Source organism: Patagioenas fasciata, chromosome 2, assembly GCF_037038585.1.
Source record: "Patagioenas fasciata isolate bPatFas1 chromosome 2, bPatFas1.hap1, whole genome shotgun sequence".
Classification (NCBI taxonomy): Eukaryota; Metazoa; Chordata; class Aves; order Columbiformes; family Columbidae; genus Patagioenas; species Patagioenas fasciata.
This window is the reverse complement of record NC_092521.1, coordinates 45,646,521-45,671,276: the sequence shown is the minus strand read 5'-3', so window position 1 is coordinate 45,671,276 and position 24,756 is coordinate 45,646,521. Positions and strand designations below refer to the sequence as shown.

General features: G+C 40.3%; 1 protein-coding gene across 14 annotated transcripts in view; it reads left to right on the top strand.

The window, feature by feature from the left end:
• DTNA (dystrobrevin alpha) overlaps positions 1-24,756 on the top strand; it is a 231,034-nt gene that overhangs the window by 149,376 nt on the left and 56,902 nt on the right. For all 14 annotated transcript variants that reach the window (XM_071804146.1, XM_071804154.1, XM_065830279.2 and 11 more), the window contains 3 exons: positions 11,940-12,153; positions 19,982-20,067; positions 21,615-21,769. In XM_071804146.1, coding sequence (XP_071660247.1) covers positions 11,940-12,153; positions 19,982-20,067; positions 21,615-21,769 — 455 coding nt within the window. The remainder of the gene's footprint in view (positions 1-11,939; positions 12,154-19,981; positions 20,068-21,614; positions 21,770-24,756) is intronic.

Below are 24,756 nucleotides of genomic sequence, written 5' to 3'. Positions count from 1 at the left end.
GTCAGGATCACAGCTACCACAAAGCTTGTGCAACGTGTCCCACCTGTTTTCTCTTGGATTGCTACACAGGATCCGAGTTGTGCCAGGCTCTAAAATTATGGTTTTCTTCTCATATGTTCAGTCATTTCTGAACTTCTGGTTTAATCTCCTACATGGGAGGGCTGGAATGTGGCTTTCTCTGTTTTGTTTTGTTTTGTTTTTTCTGTAAGTCTCCATAATTCAGTTTCTGTCACCAGATTTACAGTAGAGATGGCGCTTTGAAATGCAACTCCATATACAACCTTGGAGACTTTTTTGCCACCTTTTGGGAGTGCAGGAGCTTTTTCCTACTATATTGTTTGCTGTAGTATAGTACAGAAGTGTTATATTTGATTAAAAATTTGAAATGCTGTAGTTTTACCAGTTGAAATATGAACTCAGATGTATGGTAAATTAACCTTATTTTAAGAAAATTGAGAAAGCTGTTGTGTGTCATACATATTCACTCATCAAGTTTTGTTGCCACATGTATTCTTTGGCTAATTTAGAGCTGACGCTTGCAAAACCCCTTTGAAGGAACTATTTAGTGAGACTGAGTCGTGATCACATACTGCCTCGAATAAAGCCTTTCTCATTAAAATATTATTATGGTGGGATAGCAAGAATAGTAGAGATGCATAGGCTAGGAATACCATTGCCTGTTTGGGGGAGGGAGATTTGTAAAGTTTCTGGCTATAGAATACATATAGCAAAGGGTCTGCTATTTAAATCTGGATCTTTAATTCATAAATATTTTTAGGTCTTAAAACAGGAATAATATGTATTATCAATGGATTTAAGCTATGTAACTTGTTAACAACAGTGCAGAGTTTTAATTGAGTGGTCTTTCCTGGTTATCATCAAAATATTAAGAAGCTTAGAGTTAGATTTTTTCATTATTTTATTTTATACATGTCATGCTTCATTTGACATTTCAGATAAATGATTGCAAAGCATGTTTAAGAAAAGGAAACACTTTCCCAGCATCTGAGTGACAAGTAGATGACAGCAGTTTCCCAGCCCAGCACTGCAGGGTGCATCACCCACCATTCTCTGTTGCAGGATCGACTGTCATTAGTGCTGCTCCTTGGGGAGCCTGATGGCCTCTTCTGCCACCCACAGAGAGCCCTTCAGACTTCAGTTAAATATAGGTGAGATAAAATGGGCAGGAACTGACAACAGGAGGAAAAGGAACCTTTATTATAAATTAAATTAATATGAAAGAGAATAATTTTACTGGAGATCTTTACATACTCTTACACCTTGGTGGATTTGTCAGGTACCATATTAAAAATAAAAAGACCACATTTCCATGTATCATTATCCTTATTGTTATTCCTCATTAATAGCACTTGGCCAAGTTGACAGGCAGTTCCAACAGGCTGTAGTGATCCAAATCTCAGAAGGTTTTAGAATAATTTATTTTTCCTTCCGAGCAGAACAGTAGGTGAGGATACAAGGATGCATGCCTGGATGCACAGACAGGAGAACCTTTAAAACTTTTCCCCAAAATTTTCAGTGCCTCAGTTGTACACTTCACGTCCTGAGGATTTCCAGACACCCAGCAGACAGGTTTGGCAGCCTCTCAGAAATGTCTCCTGTGCACACAACGTGCAGCTGGCCAGCATGTGCCCAGAGAATCCAGCTCCCGATGACTGGGACATCGCTTGTCCCATGGGGTACCAAACAGACAGTTGATCTGCATGAATTCGGTGAGTCCAAACGCAGCCGACTGACTCAATGCACACAGCAGTTCAGAACAAAGATGCTTGCTGGTCTGAACATTTAGTTTCATATCCAGGCATTCTACACTCTGGGTGTCCATCCTTGGGGTGGGCAGGTAGAAGCACATAACCTCACTCCAGCTTTCAGCTGAGCCAGTGCATACCACACACCTGTGCACTCTCACAGCAGAGTCAAAGAGGTGAGGAGGAGGAGGAGTAGGGATGCGTGTGGCTGAGAGGGGGTTAAATGAAACCATGAGCTCCCATGGAGATACCTGGGCATTCAAGGGAAAGCTTGAGGGAATGTTGGAGCACTCAGAGTGCTGTGAAGGCCCTTTCTACACCTCACACAAAACCTCTTGAGGATGTGGAATACTCTCCCAAGCATTCAAGAGGCCTCAGGACAGGCTCTATGTCTTTTTGTTTATTGTGTGTGTCAGAGAAGGGACTTGGAGCACAGCTTACTCGAGCAATGGCTTTAGAGAAAAATCAGTGGGGCAACACTGATTCCTCTCCAGTAAGAATTATTATATGTTCTTGCAGTATAAATTTGTGGTTAGACAAGGACGTCACAGAATCACAGAACCACTGAGGTTGGCAGGGACCTCTGGAGAGAACAGGATCAGCTAGAGCAGATTGCTCAGGGCTGTGTCCAGTTCAGGTCTGCATACCTTCAAGGATGGAGACTCCACAGCCTCTCTGGGCAACCTGTCACAGTGTTCAACAACCCTCACAGGGAAGTTATTTTTCTTATATTTAAATGCTTTTCTGTATTTTAATTTGTGCCCATTTCCTTCTGTCCTCTCCCTGCAAGGAGTCTGGCTCTATCTTCTTGACTCCCTCAAATCAGATGTTTATCCACGCTTATGACAGTTACTCCAATCCCTTTGTCATCTTTGTGACCTTTTGCTGGACTTTGGACCCAGCACTCCAGATGTGTCACCAGGGCTGCGTAGAGGGGAAAGGTCACCTGCCTCCTCCTGCTGGCAACACACTGCCCAATGCAGCCCATCAGGATGCCAGCTACTTTTGCTGAAAAAGCTCATTGCTGGTCGGCACCCAGCCTGTGCTGGTACATGAGGTTATTTCTTTTCGTGTTCAAGACTATGTTTCCCTTTGTTGCACTTTATGAGGTTCCTGTCAGCCTGTTTCTCCAGTCTGTTGAAGTTCCTCTGAATGGCAGCACAGCCCTCTGGTGTATCAGCCACCGTTTCTCATTTTGTATCAGCTGAAAACTTGCTGAGGGTGCACTCTGTCCCGTCATCCAGGCCATTAATGAATGTGTTTAACAGTACTGGCCCCAGTATCAAGCCTGGTTGTATACCACTAGTGACTGGCCTCCAGCTGGACTCAATGCCGCTGATCACAAGATCTTCAGCTCATCTCTTTCAGTCCACGTCACTGGCCACTTATCCAACCCATACTTATTAGTTTGCCAGTGATGATGTTATAGGTCACAGTGTTGAAAGCCTCGCTAAAGTCAGAATAAGGAATATCTAACACATTTTCTTGTCTCGTGAGCTAGTCATTTCATTGTGGACGGCAAAGAGATTGATCGAGCATGATTTTCCTGTCATAATTCCATGCTGACTTCTCCCAGTCACCTTCTATTCTTTAATGTGCTTGGAAATTTCAGGAGGATTCACTCCTTGCCCTTTCCAGGGACTGAGGTAAGGTTTTAGTTCACTGGAACCTTCTTCTTGCTATTCTTGGAAACAGAGTGACAGTGGCTTTCTCGCAGCCCTCAGGAACCTCCCCTGATTACCACGAGCTTTTGAAGACAATCGAGTGGCCTCACATTGACACCAGCCAGCTCCCTCAGCACTCGTGGGTGCTTCCCCACCAGGTCCTGCGGAGCTGATTATGCCAGTCTGTTTACACATCCCCTAACTGGATCTTCCTCCACCTCTGTAGTCTTCCTTGCTCCAGACTGTTCCACTTGTTTCAGGGGCCTTCATCTTAAAGATGAAGTTTACAAGTAAGACTTACCAAATTCCATCCCAGGTGGGCAGACTTTGACAAGACTCTGATTTTTCTGAAGAAACAAGTAAATGTCTTTGGTTACTCTTGGTTATCAATATATCGTTCTCTTACAACTTTTCATGCTATTGTATGGGTCTAATACACACATCTCTGAAAATTAAAGCATTTGGGGGTAAGAATAACATGGCAGTAAATATTTTGAATACTTCATTAATTTTTTCTTGAAGCTAATAGTATTTACCAATCACTGCATCTACAAAACGTAGGAATCAAGTGAAATAGCAAGAAGATGCAACAAAATACATTTTGACATCAACACATTCAAATGTGTGCTGGCAAGCTAGAAGTCCATGACTCTCACTTTTGGAAAACAGCGATGACCAGCCCAAGAGCTGTCGATGGCCTGCAGAGCGTTCGGAAGTGGCCCAACACACACCAGGCTTATTGGATTGACTGCCTAGCAGGTACCCAGCTGTGCTGGAGATCACTGGGCTGTATAAGCAGCAGAGTTAGGTGAGGGAAGTAGATGAGGAGCCTGAGAGACCTGGGAGCAGGAATATGAACATACAGGACATGTCCAGGTATAGTCTGAGTGGAGGTTCAGATATCTGGGCAATGAGTAGCCTAGGTGTGCCAGGCCATGTAGGGTGACAGCTGTCACCAGATGTACCCAGCCAAAGAGTCATTAAAATCATTTTGGCTGAAAGAGACCCTCAGGATCATCAAGTCCAACCATAACCTAACCTAACTCTGGCACTACACCACATCTCTAAGAACCTCTTATAAACACCTTCTAAACCCCTCCAGGGATGGTAGCTCCACCACTTCCCTGGGCAGCCTGTTCCAATGCCTGACAGCCCTTTCTGTGAAGAATTTTTTTCCTAGTACCCAATCTAAACCTCCCCTCATGCAACTTGAGGCCGTTTCCTCTTGTTCAACTCGCTACTTGGTAGAAGAGACCAACCCCCTCCATGCTACAACCTCCTGTCAGGTAGTTGTAGAGAGCAATAAGGTCTCCCCTCAGTCAGATACCTCATTTGAGCCCTGAGCAGAAGCAACACCCTCGTACATTTTCTCTGTCATGTAATTTGGCATCGGACAATGTAAAAGACTGCAAATCATAGCTGACACGTTGCTCTGCATAGTACCAGACGTGCAGGTAAAGCTTTTGGTGATCATGCTACAGCTGACTGATTTGAGGGGCAGCTTGGCCCCAAACTGGTGTAGTTTAGCAGGAAAACGCTTCCCTGAGTCCTCCCTTACCCTCCTGGCAGCAGGTGAGAGAGAGCCAAACAGAAAGAGTGAGCGACTTCCCAGGGCTTCCTAGCAATGATGGTGACAGATGGTTCCAATATCCTGATTTGTGATGGGTTCATTCCAATGAAACAAGAATTGTCTAACATATTTTCTAATATTTTTAGGATTTGTTAGACAAGCATAAATCTTTCCCTTTTAATGAAATCCACCTGAAATATCTGACATACGTTCAAGTGCCATTGATTTCTAATGACAATACTAGTATGTTTAAACTCAAGCGTGTCTGTAAGAGCTTTACTGGACTAAAATCTTCACAGAATCACAGAACATTCGGGATTGGAAGGGACCTGGAAAGATCATCCAGTCCAATCCCCCCACCAGAGCAGGAACACCTAGATGAGGTTACACAGGAAGGCGTCCAGGCGGATCAAGTGTGTACTAAAAGTTTGGAAATAATTTAAATTAATACTTCTTTAAGAGTTTTTCCTGTATTCACCAATAAAGGAAAATCTTTCAAGGAGGAAGTCTGTCCTAACTGTCAACTGGATATTTTTAACCTAGATTTAGTTAGACCTACTGTATGTTAGGTAAATTTGCATCGATTATTAAAGCCCTAATTTAGTCGCTTTCCTTGTTTGATTAAACGTGATCTCCTCTTCCATGTTCATTTAGTAATAAATGGAAAGATAACATTGTAGAGTTCATGGTTCAGGTGGAATACAAAAAATGCAGTAGAACAGATAGGGATTTTTGCATAAGTAGATCTGTTTAATGGTAAGAAAGCTTAATGACACAGACATATTAATTTATTTTTTTTTACTACTTAGTAGATAAACTTGCACTACAGTTTTCTTTTTTATACTTGCTTAGGGCAACATCATTTCTTGACAACTGATGTTTGAAATAATCTGCCTCCTTTAAGATTAGTGATATATCCAAGATTATCTGTATCTCACAGCCTTTCCCTAATTCTAAGTAAACTGCATGATAAAAAGAAGATTTCATTTTTCACTGCATAAATAAATGTTAATTTATTTGCTTTGAGTTGAAAAAGAATAAGTGTAGTACATGTCTTCTCTTCCATTTTGGCTATTAAAATACCTTTATGTACTGAACAGAAAATTACTATTTGCAAGTAAATTAAAGTTACTAATTACAATAAATAAAAAATACACTGGTTTCCTGCTAATTAAGAGACTAGAAAACGATTGAAGAGGGAGGATCAAGATCAATAAAATTGACATATGCATATATAGAAAGCAAAGTAATTTTATCCTAAATTCTGTATTCTCCAAATGTATCCAGAGTACACCTTTTCTACAAATTAACCTGTTGACAACATTGTAGGTGATGGAGTTCTGCAGTATAACTACTAATTACTCTTTTTGATCAGCAAAGTAGGAAAAGATGTGCTGAACCACAGATAAAGGCAGAAGGGCAGGATGTAAAACTTCAAGGGTGTCTGAAAACTTTTTAGTTTGAGGAAAATGAAAAACTCCTTTCAAACCGAGGCAACCGCCTCTGCGGAGAGGGACTGAACAGTTCAGTTACAATGTACTGGCAAAAGGCACTCTACAAATGTTGTTTTAACAGATAAAGGAGTCCACTGAAGGAAATGACATCTGTTATTTGGAGTATATTTTCGTGCATTAATCGTATGTCTCTGCAGTTCAGCCAGGGTCTCCTCAAAGTGTGCGTTTGCTGGGGAGTGAATGGCAGCCATCTGTAATGCTGCTCATCTGCGTCGTCCCTCTTCTGTCCGGATACTGAACGTTATTTACAGTGACTAATTGCTATCCATTAGAGAACATGCTCAAATATTAAACCCTCTATGACAGTGTGTAAATATTACTTAGTCTCATGAAAGTTAAATTAGCAGACATTGTTTGCTGTAGAAGATCTAATAATGCAGGCGTTTAGCTTACCTGTGACTTCAGAAATCACTTAACAGGAAATCTGAGGGGAAATGTATAGTTTAACAATTGCTCTTGGACATCATTACTTTTTTTTCAGACATCAGGCAAATGAGGGAGAGGTTCTACACCTGGATAGCTGTGCTGTTTACAGACTGTGAGGCCTTTGAAGGGTCTGTGCTGCACAGGCCAGGCTGCACAATTTTGGGTTGCTTAATACCATGCAGGTGCTAGATACAAGCAGCTTTTGCTCCTCCTACCTAGTGATCATCTGCTGACACTGAAGAAACAACCAGCGGATTTCTGTAGCTTTAAAGGTCCGTTTCAGAAAGGGCATCTTTCTCATGTTGAGGGATAATTCCGTTTTCAGAGGGAAACATGGCTAAGGCAACAAAAGCAGCAACGGCAATAAGACATTAAAACAAGCTTGCAGAGTTTGACTTCATTGAGCGAATTTAAGGCAGATTTTAGGAGAGAGAAAGCTGTCATGTATCTGTAGCTGGTTCGTTACACTGTGAACTCTTCTTGTTAGCATCACTGTAGTATATAGAAATCAGATTCAGGTTTTATGGCACTGACATGCTGTACAAAGTAAGGAGACATGCTTTCTTCAGTGAGATTAAAACAATCTCATGGATGCATAAATAAATAAATGGGCATAGCAGGTATTATAGAAAATGGGTAGCAGAGAGGATTAAAATGAAAATGAGAGGAATCTAAGCTTATGCAGTTTGCAAGGTTGACCTTCTGTTATTACATTGAAAAGTAATTTCTAATAGTACAAATGAACACAGTGGAGCTTGCAGCAGCCTCTGTTTTTCTCTGCTGTTTCCCAATATGGATAGATTGAGTTAGCAGCATGATATAATATGAGAGAGTCTGCTTACTATGTGAGTAAACTTAGAAAAAAATAGGATTCGAAGTGATCAGAGGGCAGTACACACAGATTTAACTGCACAAGGTTAAGCAATGCAGTGTAAGAGGCTGTGACTATGTCAGGGTCTGGTAGCTGTTCATACAGATTAAAATATTTATTATTCATATTTTATATAAAACCTGAATTAATCTAAGCCATGTAGTAGTCAGAACAGAGAATATATCTTAATGTTTAAAGAGCAAGGTGTGGGATTCATCTCAGTTAATGTTACCCACTCTGAGGTTACATGTCTCATGTAAACTTGCTGCTTTAGACTTTGTCTGTAGTCAGTGAAGACTATATATATATATATTTATACACATATGTACATATATTTATGATTATGTTTGTGTTTATGTTTATAAAGCGCCTATCACCATATCGATAAACAGTTTGTAACCATTCTGACAGTGGAGATAAGAACAGGAGTTCAGTCTGTTAGTACCTCAGCACTTGTTTCCAACTAATTTAAAAAGAAAAAAGCCACAAGACACTGCTGCCAGCCTGACTGGCTGGTGTTTAATACTGCTACTCCATCAGTGTTGGAGGGAGACCTGTTGGGAATGGCAACAGTTTGCGCTGACTTTTCCGACTGCACCTTCAAAGCACTGTTCATCCCACCTGCCTCCAGACGGCTACTTTGAGGTGCCTTTTTCTTCCACTGACGTTAGAGGGAGCTTCAATCACCAGCTGACAGCAGACACCTAATTTTTGGCATCGAAATTTAGCTGCGTGAATAGTTGTCCATAACAACTGACTTGAATAAAGGCCAGAGGCTTCAGTCCTCTATACAACAGTCTAGCAAACTCTCCTTGTGATTTTGAGTCAGACATTTCGACAAATATTTTCAAAATTAGCAGATCTTGTTAAAAAGTCTGGCTCATGTCCATATTCCATTTCCTCCTCCAGGAAGTATTACTTTCCAGCCTCTGTAGAGAGCTTTGAAATTCATGAATAAAATGCAAAGTAAAATGGTGCAGTAGGATTGCTGTTTATTCAGCTTCAAGTGGAACCAAAGTGTCTCCGGAAAAAAAAAAGCCCAAGTAAAATTATTTAAAGTACAAATGCACAGCAGTTCCTTAAGACTAATATTTTATGGTGGGTGGGGGACTGTTACTGCTGTGTAATTTCCAGTAAGTCATTTTCTTAGTCTTGTGCCCTATGTTTCTGGCATACCAATGAATATCAGGATAGTTTATGAGGCCTTCAGGTTAGAATTAACACTAAAACAAATATTTTTCTCTTGCATGTCTTAATGGACTGATATTATTAGTTCCAGGTCTGCTAGCCTCTGGATATTTCCCTTCCCAGGACCATAATCAAAACTAACTCTGGATATGACTGTGTTATGGAAAATATAGTGTGGTTGGGGGCGGGGAACCCACCATGAAAATCTGATAACTACATATTATAGTATCAGTACTGGATCATGTAATGAATAGAGAGACCAGGCCCCATTTCAGCCTCATTCCTTGTGCCAGCTGTTTTCCTCCGTGCTCCCTTTCTCAAGAGTTTTCCACTACTAGGCTATAGCAACTGAAGTTAAATTGCTGTGTAAAATTTACACTGTTAGGGAGTCCAGGTGTCTGGTTCATCCTCTCTGGATGTCCTTTTCTCGGTGCTAGGGAGACATTTGTGGTTCCCCACAACTGCAGAAGTACACTAGGTAGATGTATGGTCAAAACAAAGGGCTTATTGCTGTGTTCGTTCCTCTGTGCTGATCAGGTGCAGAACTGCTTCAGCAGTAGCCACACACAGCTGACAGGATCTGTTGCCCTTTGTATTCCCTTTTCCACCCCCATGCTTTTTCCCCCACCATGCCCATGCACTCCCAAATAATCTGCCTTCCCCTGTTTGTTCTTTTCCCACTACCTTGCATATGGCTGATTTTACATCCTTATTCAGTACTTATCATAGGGTCGCCCTAGTAACTTCTGGCTCAGCCAGCAGTGCTGTCAAGCCAGTACCCCTTTGTGTGCTGTTCCTTGGGTTGCTAGTTGTTAGTGTAGCCTCAAGTTAAGGTTAGCAATCTGCATATGCACAACTCCCTTTCTGCTGTTTGTTATCACGGTGATTTCTCGTGTTTTTACCTTGTTAGTGTAGCTACAGTTCAGGTTCATCAGTGTGCACACATGCCCTTGCACCCAGAAACCAGCCCGGTGAAACTGCTGGTGGAAGCACCTTCTCCTTCATCTACTCAATCTGAATTACCGGGGACAGACCTCATGGCTGGTGACAGCCATCGCACTTAACCTTCTGCTTTCTGCCTGCCCTTCTCTTCTTAATAATGCCACAAAATACATGCACATGGTACAGGCATCTTCTGATGTATTGCTCTGTATTTCTTCCTTGGCTGACTGATAGTGATGAGCTGGAGTGGGAAATGCTCATTAACCCTTCTGTTCTGAACCAGCCCATGGCCTGCTTCCTGGTGGCTTCTTCCTTTCTCTGCCTAGTCTGGCCTCTGAGCCAGGTCTTTTATGGGCAAGATGCTCTTCGCTCAGCTAGAAGACAAAAAGGAAGAGCTCAGAGAGGTAGTGTGCTCCACCCACCTGGCTTAATTCAGAATGACGGTCTGAGGACATCCTACCAGCATACAAATTCACCTGTAGATGTTTCCTTTTAATATAAAGGCCAAATAAATATTTAGGTGTCACGATGGAACTGCATTTTTCAGTTTTTCCAAATTATTTGCTATGGAACAGCAAGAAGAAGTGGAAAAGTGTCTTACCTGGTGCCTGAAGTAGTTGCTGCTGTGGCTGCTCACCTGTGTGGTGTATCTTCCTGCTTGGGTTTACAGATGCAGGAGCAGGGCATTAGAGATTCTTTTTTTCCTGAGGCAGAAGGAAAAGAAACCTAATCATAGGGAAAAATTCTAGACCAAGTAAAATGACAGTATATCTGGTTTCATTTATCTATCTAGTATTAGTTTACATTTCCCTGCCATCAGACCATCATGTCACATTGCAATCTGAGACAGCACCTGCAAACCAAGCAAGTAAAAATATAATGATGAGATTTAGAATTACATTTCTCTATCCACAAAAAAAAATGCATCTCCTTCCATATACAGATGGCTCTTGACATGTCGTAAGAGATATCGCCATGCTAAGTAATGAAAACTATACAGTAGTTTCTCTGGTTAAAAAAAAAAAAAAAAGATAATTTTCACTGTGAACCTCATTATTTATACGTTACTGATGGTTCAGTAAGACAGTAGATAATGCCTAAGATAAAAAAAAGGATGATTCTTTGCGTTCAGGTTTGAACTAAATCCAAATTTTGAATGAATGTAGGGGGGTTGTAAATTTTTGGCATGCTCCACCACTTCTGGAAATGCCAATCTGCTGCAAGCTGATCATACTGCCACAATAACAGTGCTATGCAAACAAAATTTCTGTCTGGGTATAATATGAAGGGTGAGCAGAGATTGTCCATTAAGCTGTCCTGTAGGTAAAAACAGCCCCCATGAAATTCAGCTTGGACTGGGACTTTAGCAAAGAGAGAGATTTATCACATCATTAGGCAAATATATTTAAAAGATGCAAAATACAACTTTGGGATCACTTCATTACGTGTTCTGTGTTTAAATGTAGCTTGTCTACCCTGACTCAATTGCAATTCTGCTTTTGTAAAATATTTTGCTTTCTGTACAAATTGCTGAAAAGAATTTTCAAAATGTCAGTATGTGTTAAGCACTTAGTAGTCGCAGGATCTTCCGAAAAGCCCATCTGCTATGCAAATTAATATCTAAAAGTAATTTCTGAATGGGGATTCGTAGAGGAATGGTTCAGAAAAACACTTAGCATATGTTTACCTTTCAGTGATTTCCATAAAATACAGATTTTGACTTGAATACTTTATACAATGAGGAATGATTTCCAGAGCTGAGGTTGTACTCATTACAACTAATAATATATTGTTTGCTTATTAACAGATTTGAATTCTATTTGCTCTTTCTGCTACCAAGTTCGTTTCTCAGTGATGGAAAATACATTTGTTTAATTATTCGTGACGCGTGTCCCGTGTGATTGTGGTATTCCCCACCCCATGGGATGAGGTGACTTTTTTTCTCAGTTACTTTCAGGAGCGCATGTCCCTGTTGACTCTTTCTGTCCTGTGCCCTAGTGCACCTGGTGGACATCTGGAACGTGATAGAAGCCTTGCGGGAAAACGCACTGAACAACCTGGACCCCAACATTGAACTGAACGTGGCTCGCCTGGAAGCTGTGATCTCCACCATCTTCTACCAGCTCAACAAACGGATGCCGACGACCCACCAGATCAACGTGGAGCAGTCCATCAGCTTGCTGCTCAACTTCTTGCTAGCGGCCTTTGATCCGTAAGTCTGCCTTTCTTCCACTCCCTCCTGACTGGTGAAAGGACTTTGCTTAGTCCGGAAATATCTTTGGAAATCAATCGAACAAGGTAAATTCTGACCCAAATAATGGGCATTCGAATAGTGCTAACTAGGGAGAGAACCTAAATTAAGCACTTCTGCTTTTGTTTCTCTCGAGCCAAAATGAGCACAACTGTGTTTTCATCCAGTACTCAGACTCGTTCCAGTTTATATGAAAGAAGAATTATCTAATGAAACAAATTTACATCCACTTTTAATTTGCCTCGTTATTTATTGACACACCAGTGGCTGACACCACTGCAATGCCTCTGCAGCCGTGACATGGGTTAATAGCTCATTATTTTGAAAGAGCTCATTTTCCTGCAAGTTCTTGCAGCTGTAAGCAATTTTTTTTTCTGGCTTATGCCAGCGCAGTATGATTTTGTGACCATGACAGAAATAGGATAAAGACCTGGAAGTGATGCTGAAATTCATGTTGCTTATTGCTGCATGGAGCCTGTACTACAAAAAGGACAAGTCTGAGACAGAGCGAACCACTTACTTTTATGAGTATACTGTGTATACATAATACGGTTTCTGAATACATAGTCGTCAACCTATACCACAATATTTGCAATACTCAAACCTGGATTATTTGAGAACAGTGGTTAAGTCTGTCAGATGCAGATAACCTATTGCCTCTTTATGCATTATATTTTGAGAATTCACCAGTTGAAAACACTGGCCATGACACATTAAAAGAAGGATGCTGCTTCTATGTCCCTCCCTCTTTCTCATCCTCCTGCTCAAAGGTCCTGGTGTTGGGCACCATGCACCTTTTGGAGCCAGACCAACCAGCGGCTCAGTCACCATGGCAACAGGGAGAAAAAGTAGATGTTCCACATGACAAGGCTGCACCCAACCTCTTCTCTGGTCCCTCCAAGAGGAAAAAACAGAAGCCAATCCGTTTTGAAACCGTAGCCTTCAGGAATACTCGAGGAGAGGATTTTACTCCCCCGTAGGGAAACAGAGATTGTGCTTAAAGGGGCAAGGTTTTGCTTTCCCTGAAAACATCCCACATGCTGTGGATCACAACCTGTTTCTGGGCTCCTGTGAGGACCTCCTAGGGGTGAGGAGCCTGTGACCCACATTCCCTTTGCCAAGCAACAGTTCAGTCTGTCATGCTACCTCCAAGCAGGGTGCCCAGGATGTGCTTCCCAGAAGGACAGAGACACGCAAAGGACCCCCAGGATGAGGCTTCCAGCTCTAGGGTCTCAGATAGGGACTGGCTGCCTATAACCCTGTTTTAAATGCATCAAATATCAGGTATGATGTTCAGGTGCAGTCTGAGTTATTGAAGTTCAGGTTTCATGGGGATGTGTGTCAACTAGATCTCTCTTTACTGTGGTGGAAGTTTGGACACCTGTCACAGATACAGACATACAAGTTAAGCATTTGATTCTCAAAATGTGCCATACCCATTAGTGTGGTTTAGATTATTGAAGTTTTGGGCAGTGGAAATGTTTTTCTCTGCTGAAGGCTACAGGTTTGTGGAAGGAGGAGCAAAGTCTTTGCTCATGGTCTCATGGTCACAGAGATGCAATACACTGCATGTAAGGGGAACAGGAGGGGAACTGTGAGGCAGGAGGAGTTATTTTTCTCACTCACCCCCCATTTGTAGAAACTGGACTGTTAAACTGAATTGCCTGCAGTCTTCTCCAATGAAAAAAATGAGTCTTACTAGGTACATGGATCATACTGAACTCACAACAGTCACCCATAAAATAATCCTGTTATCTTTGAGCTGGGTTTACTCCTCTGTTTCTTAGCCTTGTTTTAAGGAAATGGTTGACCTGCAGAAATGCCATCCAGACTTCTAGATGGTTACTAATAAATTGTTTTTGTTTATTGATTAATGTTAATGTGATCACATTTGATTCTATGAACACAGACAATAACCAAAAAAACCCCCAAACCCTAAAAAACCCAAAATAGCTTTCTAAGACCAAAACAGTAGACCAAGACCAAATAGCTCTTTGGTATAAACGAGTAGACTGTTTTAATTGATCATAGATATTTTTGGTATTTGTGGCTACAGAAGGCAATGACTACTCCTGCTGTATTGTGGGTACAGAAAAGGTTGTGCAGTTTCTCATGCTCCATTTGAAATGCAAAGAAAGAGAGTGCAGAAGTGGAGTCTGCAATTCAACGTATATGAGAGGACCACAAGGGACAAGTTAATGTGTGATTTAAAATCTAGTAGGCCTACCACTGCCTCATTTATTTAGTTCTAGTTAATATATACTGCCCTGTGTCTGCTGTGCTGGCTGCCTTCAGCCAGCAAGCTTTAAATGGAGCTGCTTCTTTCATTTATAGCTGCTGAAAACCCGGCAGGTTTCTCTGCCTTCTGGCAGGGAGTATTTCTCTAGACCTGCAATACAGATGTCTTCTTGGGAGCTAGAAACTTAAGAGGAACCATGGTGCAGTGCTGTGGCATGTGGACCAGCTTGCCCACTGCCTGTGCTGAACATTCATCCCAATTTTTTGATGATTTTTTCACTTCCTTAGGGATTTGTTAGGCCTACAGATAATTATATTTTCCTGCTGCTCAACCCTGAATGGAAAAAAAGTGAGGAAAAATTATCATGTGTAAGATTTCATGTGACACTGACTGCAGTGCTTCTTCATGCTAAGCCAAAAGCAAAGTGCAAATTTAGAAAACTACACGTTAACAAATTCAGAATTCATGAGTAGAAATAGAATTCAGATTAATTGGCTGTTAGTGTGTGAAAGTCAGCATCACGTGGTAGTGGACCCCAGCAGACCAAAACCAGTGAGCAGAATGAGGCGGCTGGGCTTTAAAGAACTAGGACAAAAACATGCCTGATTTGTGTTTTTAAGTGCACATGAAAATTGGGCAATAGCTTTTACTTCAAGGTCTACAGTGATTAACTGGCTTTATGAAATAAAAGCATACATCCTACACTGGCACACAGTACTTTATAAAAAGATGACAAGTTCAAACCTCTCTGAAAAATTCATCCCAGGCCAGTGCCAAAGCCTGCACAGGCAGCCAGGTGGAACATCAGCCTCATTCAATCGAGCCGTTCCCAAAAAGACTCCTTCTAAACAGACTGTAAAATATTCTGTGCTAGATCATCTTCAGCACTGATTCAGGATTGCAATGCAGATATTCCAGCTGCAGAACTTAACTGACAAGATCATAGCTGATTTTCCTCTGTCCCTTGACGTACCTGTCCTACGAATGGAGCTGTGAGCTCTGGGCTATTGGAACAGACCCAGTCTACCCAGAGGAGCTTGAAATATTCATGCCCTTGCTTAATCAAATGCACATTTGAATCATACTGAGTTCAATACATAAAGATGTTCAGTATCTTTTTTGAAAGTATAAATTCTTGCTCATCCATCTATTCAGAGCTGTGTTTAATTCCTTCTCTTTTCCCCCTTTGCTAATCACTGAAAGCCATACAGGCCAGCTAGCTTGTATAAGGGAAGTCCAGCAAAAAATGCATTTCATAGATTTGGTCATTATGAATTTTGCCCTCTTAAATGAAATAATTTTGCTTGATTCCAAGAAAATTTATTCTCTGAAACCTGTTTGTGAAAATGGGAATTTATTATTATAACGTTATAACATTGGCTGGCCGATTAAAGTGGTTACAAGTAAAAAAAAAAAAAGAAATTTTGTTACATTTGAAAAATAAATTTTAAAGCTTTGGGGAGGCACCACTTCATGATTAGTTAATGAAAAGAATTGTATTTTCTCGATGTCCATTTTGCAGGACACATTCGCTGTTTCTAAAGATGTGGTGTTACTTCTTCACAGCTTTCTCCAGCATATGGCTATCTCAGTAGGAATATTGCTAGAGACATCCTGACAAATGTCACTGTTGTCCATTTGGTACCATGCTCCTTGCTGACGCAAAAGGCAAATTCAGGCCCTGGAGCTGGACTTGGCCTTGTATGGTCTGTGGGTGTTGTCAGGCGGTCCTTGCACTGGGGAGGAGGCTCTCTCTCTGCAGCCACATGTTTGAAGAAGAAACCTTCTGCTCTGGTGTCTAAAAGCACGTCACTTGCAAGTGAGGTGATTCTGCCCCTCTACTTTGCTCTGGTGAGACCCCACCCCGACGTCCAGCTCTGGAGTTGTCAGCACAGGGAAGACATGGACCTGTTTGAGAGGATCCAGAGGAGGCCATCAAGATGGAACACCTCTCCTATGAGGACAGGCTGAGAGAGTTGGGATTGTTCAACCTGGAGAAGAGAAGTCTCCAGGGAGACCTTATTGCGGCCTTTCAGTACTTAAAAGGGCCTTAATAGGAAAGATGGGGACAGAATTTTTAGCAGGTCCTGTTGCAATAGGGCAAGAGGTAATGTTTTTAAACTAAATTACGGAAGATTCAGACTAGATTCAAGGAAGAAATTTTTTACACTGAGAGTGGTGAAACACTGGCACAGGTTGCCCAGAGAGGTGGGAGATGCCCCATCCCTGGAGACATTCCAGGCCAGGCTGGATGGGGCTCTGAGCAACCTGATCTAATTGAAGATGTCCCTGCTTATTGCATGGGGTTGGACTAAATGACCTTTGAACATCCCTTCCAACCCAAATCATTCTGTGATTTTTTGCACTTTTTTCCCCAAGCAGTAGGAGACAACCTTAAGCCCTTGCCATCATTCCCTTTCTTCCATCCTGTGTTGTTACTAAGTCCACATCAGCTTCATTGTTTGCCTTTGCCATCATTTATGCTTCTAGTGCTTTTCTTTAGGGACCTGAAGAATAACCTCATTAAGAGAGATGCTATATAAAATGACGATATTCTCTGTCCCCTCCTATTTCTGCTAGTAAAATTTATATCTCTTTGCATTAGCCAGCTTAAACCTTCTGTCAGGGAGCTCCGATTTCGGTAGAGATCTCTGTGCTCCTGCTTCAGCATTTGCTTTTATACAGTGAACACTGAGGCCCCAGCACTGCCAGTCAAAGGTGTCTGTAGTGCTCAGACATAGCTTAGGGCACTTCTGGATCCAAGTGATATTGGCGAGTCTTAGGCCGATTATCCTGTCCGTTATTCAGTCATATTTATTTATATATGCATGTGCGTATATTTATGCACACACACACACATATATATTTGGAGGGCAAATTGAATTTATACTAGCTCTAGTGCTGCTTTTATGAATAAAAATGACTGATGCAAAATACAGTGTCAAAACTAATCAACTCAAACAAGAGATTTAAGAGATAAATGGAATATTCTCTTTTTCTGTTCCTCTGTTTCATAACCATCTGAGTATGGGAAAAGCCGATGGCTCTGGGATGGAAAATTGAAGGCAAGTTGATATGTGTCTGCCACTCAAGAATATAATCCTATTAGTAAATGTAACTAAACCTACCGGGAAAAATAATCTTAATCTGAAGCACTTCCACATGGGCTTCATTTTTTCCTCTAGTTCTTCCATTGCTTCTAAATAACACTGCTGCTTCCACTTAGCATTTTTTTTTCTTAAGTATAACAAGTCTTTTAAAGGCAGGTGAAAACCTCATGATGAAACAGTGTAGAAAAAGTCTGAAAGGTCTAAAGACAAAACACAAAAAGAATATGAAATTAACAATTTCTCAGCCGTAACAGTGCTAGGTCCTGGTTTACACAAATTGGAATCCAGTCAACAAAGGATGGAAATACAGAAGTCTGGAAATTCCTATACTATTATTTAATCTTATGAAGCCAGTGAAAGAGAACACAATGTAATGAAAATGTGCATGAAAGCCAGTATTAAAGAATATAGTAAAGATTTATTTCTTAATTATTGAAGTAGTGAATTTATTTCTTTTTGTCTGAATATCTAGTTGATTTTCTGACAAAAAGTATAATTTTAAATGAGTCTAAAGGATATTTAGAATTAATATTTAGAATCGTGGGTTACACTGATATAAACTAAATCTAGTTCATCGAACTTTAAAGATTATTAGCCAGCCAAGCTTAGGGTACTGACTCATTTTCTAAAACCTGACTGACTTAATGAACATAGCAGTGAAGCACGTAGCATGTGTTAATGTACTGACATGAGTATACCATTCATGCCTATTACATTTGTATATGTTACGTATATGTTACTAATATGTTATTAGTCTGGTCTGGGGTTAGCAGAGAGACAGACGTAGTCACAAGCTCTATGTCTTTCCAGAATCAGTTTATCTTCTAGTTCTGATCAGACACAATCTTCTTCAGTGGCAATTGGCAATTTCAGAAATATTCATGAAGACCTGAATTTCTATTGCCAATGCAGTTAGACTATCTTATGTAAGACATAATTTTATATATTTTAACAGGAAATCTCTTATAAACATAATGTTCCCTGATAAGGACTGAAGGTCGCAGAAACGCCATCTCCAGAAAATGACTCAAAACTTTATTATCTGGTTTCATCATTAGTCCTATCAGTAGAATTTAGCAGATGTGGATACCACTTTGCTAATCTCATAAATATTGGCTGACTGTCTCTTTTTTGAAGCATAATGGCAGCATGTTCTCAGTGATGTCATTAAACAAGCTATTACTGTTAAGTAATGCTAAGGATTTTGGATGACAGATAGAAGTTGCTTCAGTACAATTGTGGACTCTTAATGCCTTACAGTAAGACTCTGAGAATTCCAAGAACAACCACATTTCACTGTTTGGATTCCAAAAAACCCCATTAAAAAGCAAAGGAACTTAGGAGAGTGTGGTCATTCTCATTGTAGGAAAGGGACCGAACATCACAGCATATTTTTTTCTGCCATTCCTGTCAACACTGGACTTAGTTTAGTGTTTTAGGATCTCAGAGTGTGTTGCAGTGTGTGAAGTTGTGTGTTACTCATGCAGCTCGAATACACCAAGGTTTCCATAGTGGTGGGTAATCAGTAGGGACCATCACGACTGCAGAGGGATAAAGGGGACAGCACGAGGAGCATTACAGTTAAGGCATTGCGTGCTTCAAGACAGTCGAAGGAAGAGCTGGCAACATACCAAAGGTGAACACAGCATCCTGAGAGTGCAGTATATGGTCTGATCCTCCCTGGGAGTAAAAGAAAAAAAAAAGGTCTTCTATTTTTACCTGAAAATGGCTAGATTTACAGAAAAAACTATGCCTTTTTGCCCCAAGGCATATTCCTGTGTGCATTTGAGATTTAATAGTATTACGCGTTTTAAGTTGGAAATAGAGAGCCAGGCATAGCCTCAGCTTGAACAAACCAGGGACAAGACTTTTCTATATGTCACAACAAATGTCTTTTGTTCATTCTGGACGAAGGTATGTTCCCCATTTTGCAGCAAAGTCCTTCTTAAAGGTTCATGGCGGTCAGGTGTATCATTTAAAAGGCAATTGTTGGAACTTATTAACAGGTACAATATGCAACCTGTGCAATTGTGTGAAGCCTTTTTGTTTTTTCACTTTAATTCCCAGTGTTGATTTTTGCATTTATTTGCACTCTTCTGGAGACAGAAGATACATAGTGCACTTAGGATAGGGAGACTGTGAGTGTGATAGATGCCTTCCAGTGCTCCTGTAGCACTAATAGCAGTAATAATCATCACCTTAGTGTATTATAAGGAGTTTAATACTGAGCTTCTTATACATAATAAATCTGTTCCCAGATCTTTACAGAACAATGCACTGGTGTGTCTTCCCACAAAATAAACTTTGATTTTAAAAGTCATATTTCTTTGTATGGGAATCCACTTACAGTGTACACTATAATATGTCATGTCAATGATACACATTTTAAGTGGAAAGAGGTTCATATTATATAATATGTCTACTTTCTACTTCTGAACAGGGAAGGACATGGTAAAATTTCCGTTTTTGCTGTCAAAATGGCCTTGGCAACTCTTTGTGGAGGAAAGATCATGGACAAATTAAGATGTAAGTCTCTTGGGTGACATTTCTTACCTGTTAATCATTTTTGTACTTGGAGAGATAACAGTGAAGGTAGGAAAAGACAGAAGTAGGATAAGTTATAGTTTCGTGGCTGGGTTTGGGATTTGCACTATATATATCTCCAAGTAAATCCCACTAAATGTTTAGCTGAACTTCACAGCTGACTTCATATTTTTAAGCCAAATTGCATATATTGAGGTTCTGATTGATGGATTTTATTTTCTTGGGGGGGTGGGATGGTTGAATTCAGAATATAGGTAAGTGCCTCAAATGTTCAACGTCATGAGGTATCATTTAGCAATTTATTTAGACTGTTTTTAATAACATCTCTCTCATTTCACACTTAGAAGTACAATATATTTATGCACTATTTATATTTCTTCCCATAGGGCACATACTAATTCCATCTGTTTTAGAGAACTGATTCCCATTTCACAGGATTTATTCCCAGTTCCCCAATAGCCAAGGCATAGTTTACTTGTAGCTGTAGTCAAAAACGTTCTGTTCAGTGCTATGATGTCTGCACCTCAGGTCCAGAACACAACTTTTCAGACTTTTTGACCAAAGGATTAATGTCAACCTTCAGTTTCTTCTGAGCCTTCTACCACAGCCAAAGATAACTGAGTTTACAAATTGTTGTTGATTAGATATGTAGAAATCCCAGGCGCTAGTTCAGTCTTCTATATTTAGTGCCATTTTTAATATATTTTTTCTACATAGAAACTCACATACAGACCGAATTAAATTATAAATTATAAATAATAAATTGAACACTGTTTGTTCCTTAGTCTGCTTTAAGAATAGGAGCAGGGTCCATCCAGCGGAAGGCTGGAGAATGATGCTGATTTTTTGGATCAGCAGTCCTGTTGTCAGAATTTCCCTTCTAGGTTCATGGAAATGAAGCAGCTGACATGACAGCCTGAAAACTGATAAATGTTCCTTAGTCTGTGATCCCCTGCTAAGCTTCGGATAATTTTAAACACGGAGGAAAGTAAAGGCTGAGAAAAATGCATTTCTGGAATAATAAAACTGTGATATTTTTATACATGAACAGACAAAGAAAAAAATGTAGAAGAGTGAAAAGCAGTGCATTTGAAAGACTTTCAGTTCTTTCTGTGTCCAAAATAATAATAACTGACTTAATGAACTCATTGTCAAGATTTCAATTTGACATGGTAGGCTGGCAGTAAGCAAAAAGCTGATGTTGTGCATCTTGTCAAATTAGATCCTTCTTATCTGATTAAATTACTGCCTCATGCCATGCATCAGACTTTGCATAAAAAACGACCACACGCAATGAAAAAAAAGAGCAGGAATATTTTAATGTCAAAATCAGCTACTTTTTACATATGTAAATCATTCTCTTTGTTTTCTGTTGAGAGGGATTATAATTAAAGATGTAGCAGTAGTAGGGGATTCCATAAGCAGAACATCTTGTTTAGCACTTCTGGTTGAAGTCAGATGATACAGAATTCAGAGCACATCTGTAGCTCTCTCTGAAGTTGCTGTGTCCTTGTCTTTTGCCCCTTCAGATATTTTCTCAATGATTTCCGACTCCAGTGGCATGATGGTTTATGGCAGATACGACATGTTTCTGCGGGAGGTTCTCAAGCTGCCCACGGCTGTGTTCGAAGGGCCTTCATTTGGTTATACTGAGCAGTCAGCAAAATCCTGCTTCTCACAACAGGTAACTGAAAAGTGAGCATCTTAGACGTGGGATCTCAATCACCTTTCAGAGCAGGCTAAGACATATTCCATTCTTACGCACCTGTGCATATTTGCCCAGAAAACACCCGGCTGGGCGGAAGAAAGGTCCACTTTGCTGATTTAAGGGCATGTAGGTTAAGTGCCTTCAATAGGAAGCGAGTCTCTATAGCTTCCCCATCTAGCCACGGAGAAGAGTAATTACTCAAAAAGTAATTCAGAGCAGGATCTTAGCCTATGTGTTCCTAAATTAGGGATCCTGAGGAGACCAACATCCTAATTGAAACATCTATGTTAGATTCTTATATTTAGGTGATATGAATATCCAAGACATGCAATTCTCCACTCCAGTTAGTTGTTGTTACTGTATGTGAGACTTTAGCTTTTCTATACAAAGCTCAAGTCCCACTGAAAAAATCAAACTACATGTTTTCCGAGTGTTGACGTACACACCCAAGAAGATTACAAGTGAGGAGAAAATTGCCTTACACCGTTATTGAAAATGGGAGTCAGTACATATTAGAAAATCCCTAGTCTCTTACAGATAACATCAGTGAGATAGGGTCAGGAAGGCAATGAATTTATCCTGAAGAAAATATGAGATTTTTTCTCAACTCACTGGGCTCTGATGGTGCACTGAGTTCAGTTACGTTGCCTGCAGCTAATACCTGCACTTCCAAAGATCTCGTAATCAGGGCTGGTTGTCCACATCTCCAGTGAGGAATGAGAGAATCCCTCTAACTCTTGCTGCACATCACACTGTAGAATTCCATAAGTATAAAGTAAGGGAAGATGCTGAAACTGGGAAAATGTTAGAAATAAAATAGTATTTTCCTTCTCTTTATCCTTCCATTCACTAACTGAATATTGTTCAACAAATACGCTGAATGGAGCAGGAATAGTGTTATTTGCATGCAAAACAGAGTCTTTTTTTTTGTTTTCCCTCAGTTTGATCACTAATCAATGGTCACTCCAGTCAGCTGAAAGGCATTATTAAAATTCATTTACAGAGTCATCTCCCAAATAATTTTAAATGGTAATGTGTGCAATATGTGAAACTAGTCATGTTTCACACAGAGAGGCTTAAGACAGCACTTCATCTTCTATTGAAGAGTTTACATAGTAAAGTGACTTTTTGTAGTTTTGTGTTAAAATAATAGAAGAGTGCTCTTGTATGGCAGCAGAACATTCAAGCTTTGCATGTTGGACGTGCTATATTAAAGATTAAAAAAAAAAAAGCCCTATTGAAAAAATGTCATTCAGGCCTCATTTTCTATGTAAGTGGCCATCAAAAATGGCACTTTCATTGACTTTGCATCCAAATCAGTGGACCAGGGTGCTTTAAGAAACAAAGTCTTCAAACAGGCATCAGATCCTTTAGTTTACAGTTGCCACTTAAAACTAGTAAGAGTGTGGTCTCTGGCTGGTGTGGGTGCACAGCAGATCTACAAAGCTGCTGTTTTGCATCTGTAGGCAGCCAAGTGCTCTTATAGATCTAGTCTGATATTTCACTTGAGTTTACTTTATGTTGTTCTCATTACATCCTCACTAGGGATGAACCAAAGTTTTGTAATGAGACTCAAAACAACATATCCCTATGACACTATGATAAATGGTGTTTACAGTCTTAGTTACACCATTGGTCATTCTTTCACTCTTTCATATTACCCTTAGTGTTATCAAAAGTGCTGCTTTGGGGTAAGTTTGGCACTCTCTCTGTTGTTCTCAGTGTGGATCACTTCTACTTACCAGAAGCCATTCATTCCCCTGATACATAGATTCTTCAGTTTCATGGAAAGAAAAATTTCTGGGAATCATCTTCTGCTCACAGTGTCAAATCTGTTTCAGTTTGCATCTGAAAGGATTTCTCCTATTGCAAAAATGTTTTATTATTCCCCATTGTATTGGTTTACTTGATCAAACCATGTATTTTCCTCCATCTGTGAACCAGTAGTAGATTGAATAGCTATTCAAAATAGAAACAACAGTGCTTCCTCATCAGCAAATTTATGGACAGAAATGCCAGAACAAATGACTTACTGTTTCAGAATACAAATCTGTGGATCAAAAAGGAGTTTTATCACCACTGCTTTCCACCATAGGTAGGATTAATGTGAAGTTATTCTGTATTTGTATTAAAAAGTGTTGTTATTATTATAAAAAACACCTTTTATTTCTCTTTTTTTATCCAAACTAAAAAGACAGACAGTAACTTCATTTTCTTAGCACTTCGCTAAGTGTTACTCCACAAACCTAGACTCCATATGCATGTAGCATATATTTAGGAAACAGATTTCAGTTTCAACTTTCCCAGCAGCTGAAAAAAAAAACTGCAGGAGGAAAATGTGCATTTAAAATGTATGGAAATTGTTCTTCAGGTGTCCTTTTAAGGGACACCGCTCTCTCTAATCCATAAAATCAGTGACCCACGGCAGAGTTCAGCCATAAAGCTGTCAGTGAAGCTAAGTTGCTTTAGTTGGTGCAGCTCAGGTTTTAAATTATAGCTGCATTCAATAGCCTGTTCCTTTGTGGAAGAGCTGTTCTTGTCTCCCCGTCTGTTTGCTGCCTTAGAGGGGTTGTGTGTTTGCTGCCAACTTATCTGCTTTGAGATCAGAGGGAAGACTTAGGGCTGCTCAGCTCTGCAGTACGGGGCACTGGAGGACTCTTCTTTTCCTAGACTGAGTTCTGCCTTTTCCCCTTGGTTCTGCTGCAGACAGCACAGACATTTTCTGGCAGTGCTGGTCAGCAAAGCCACACCAAACATCCACAGCAGGTGTCCAAAAGAAAGAAACTGTTCTATGAGCTGATGCTTGTAGCATAGGATGCCTGTTTGGGAAGCGGTTATCCGCCCTCCATGGCTGGGAAGATCATTCGTACAACTATCAGGTGGCATCTGCTTGATTGGACCTTCATACTGTAGATATTGTGGGAAAAGGTGGTATTTCAGTGAGATTTAGAGCTCATATTCTG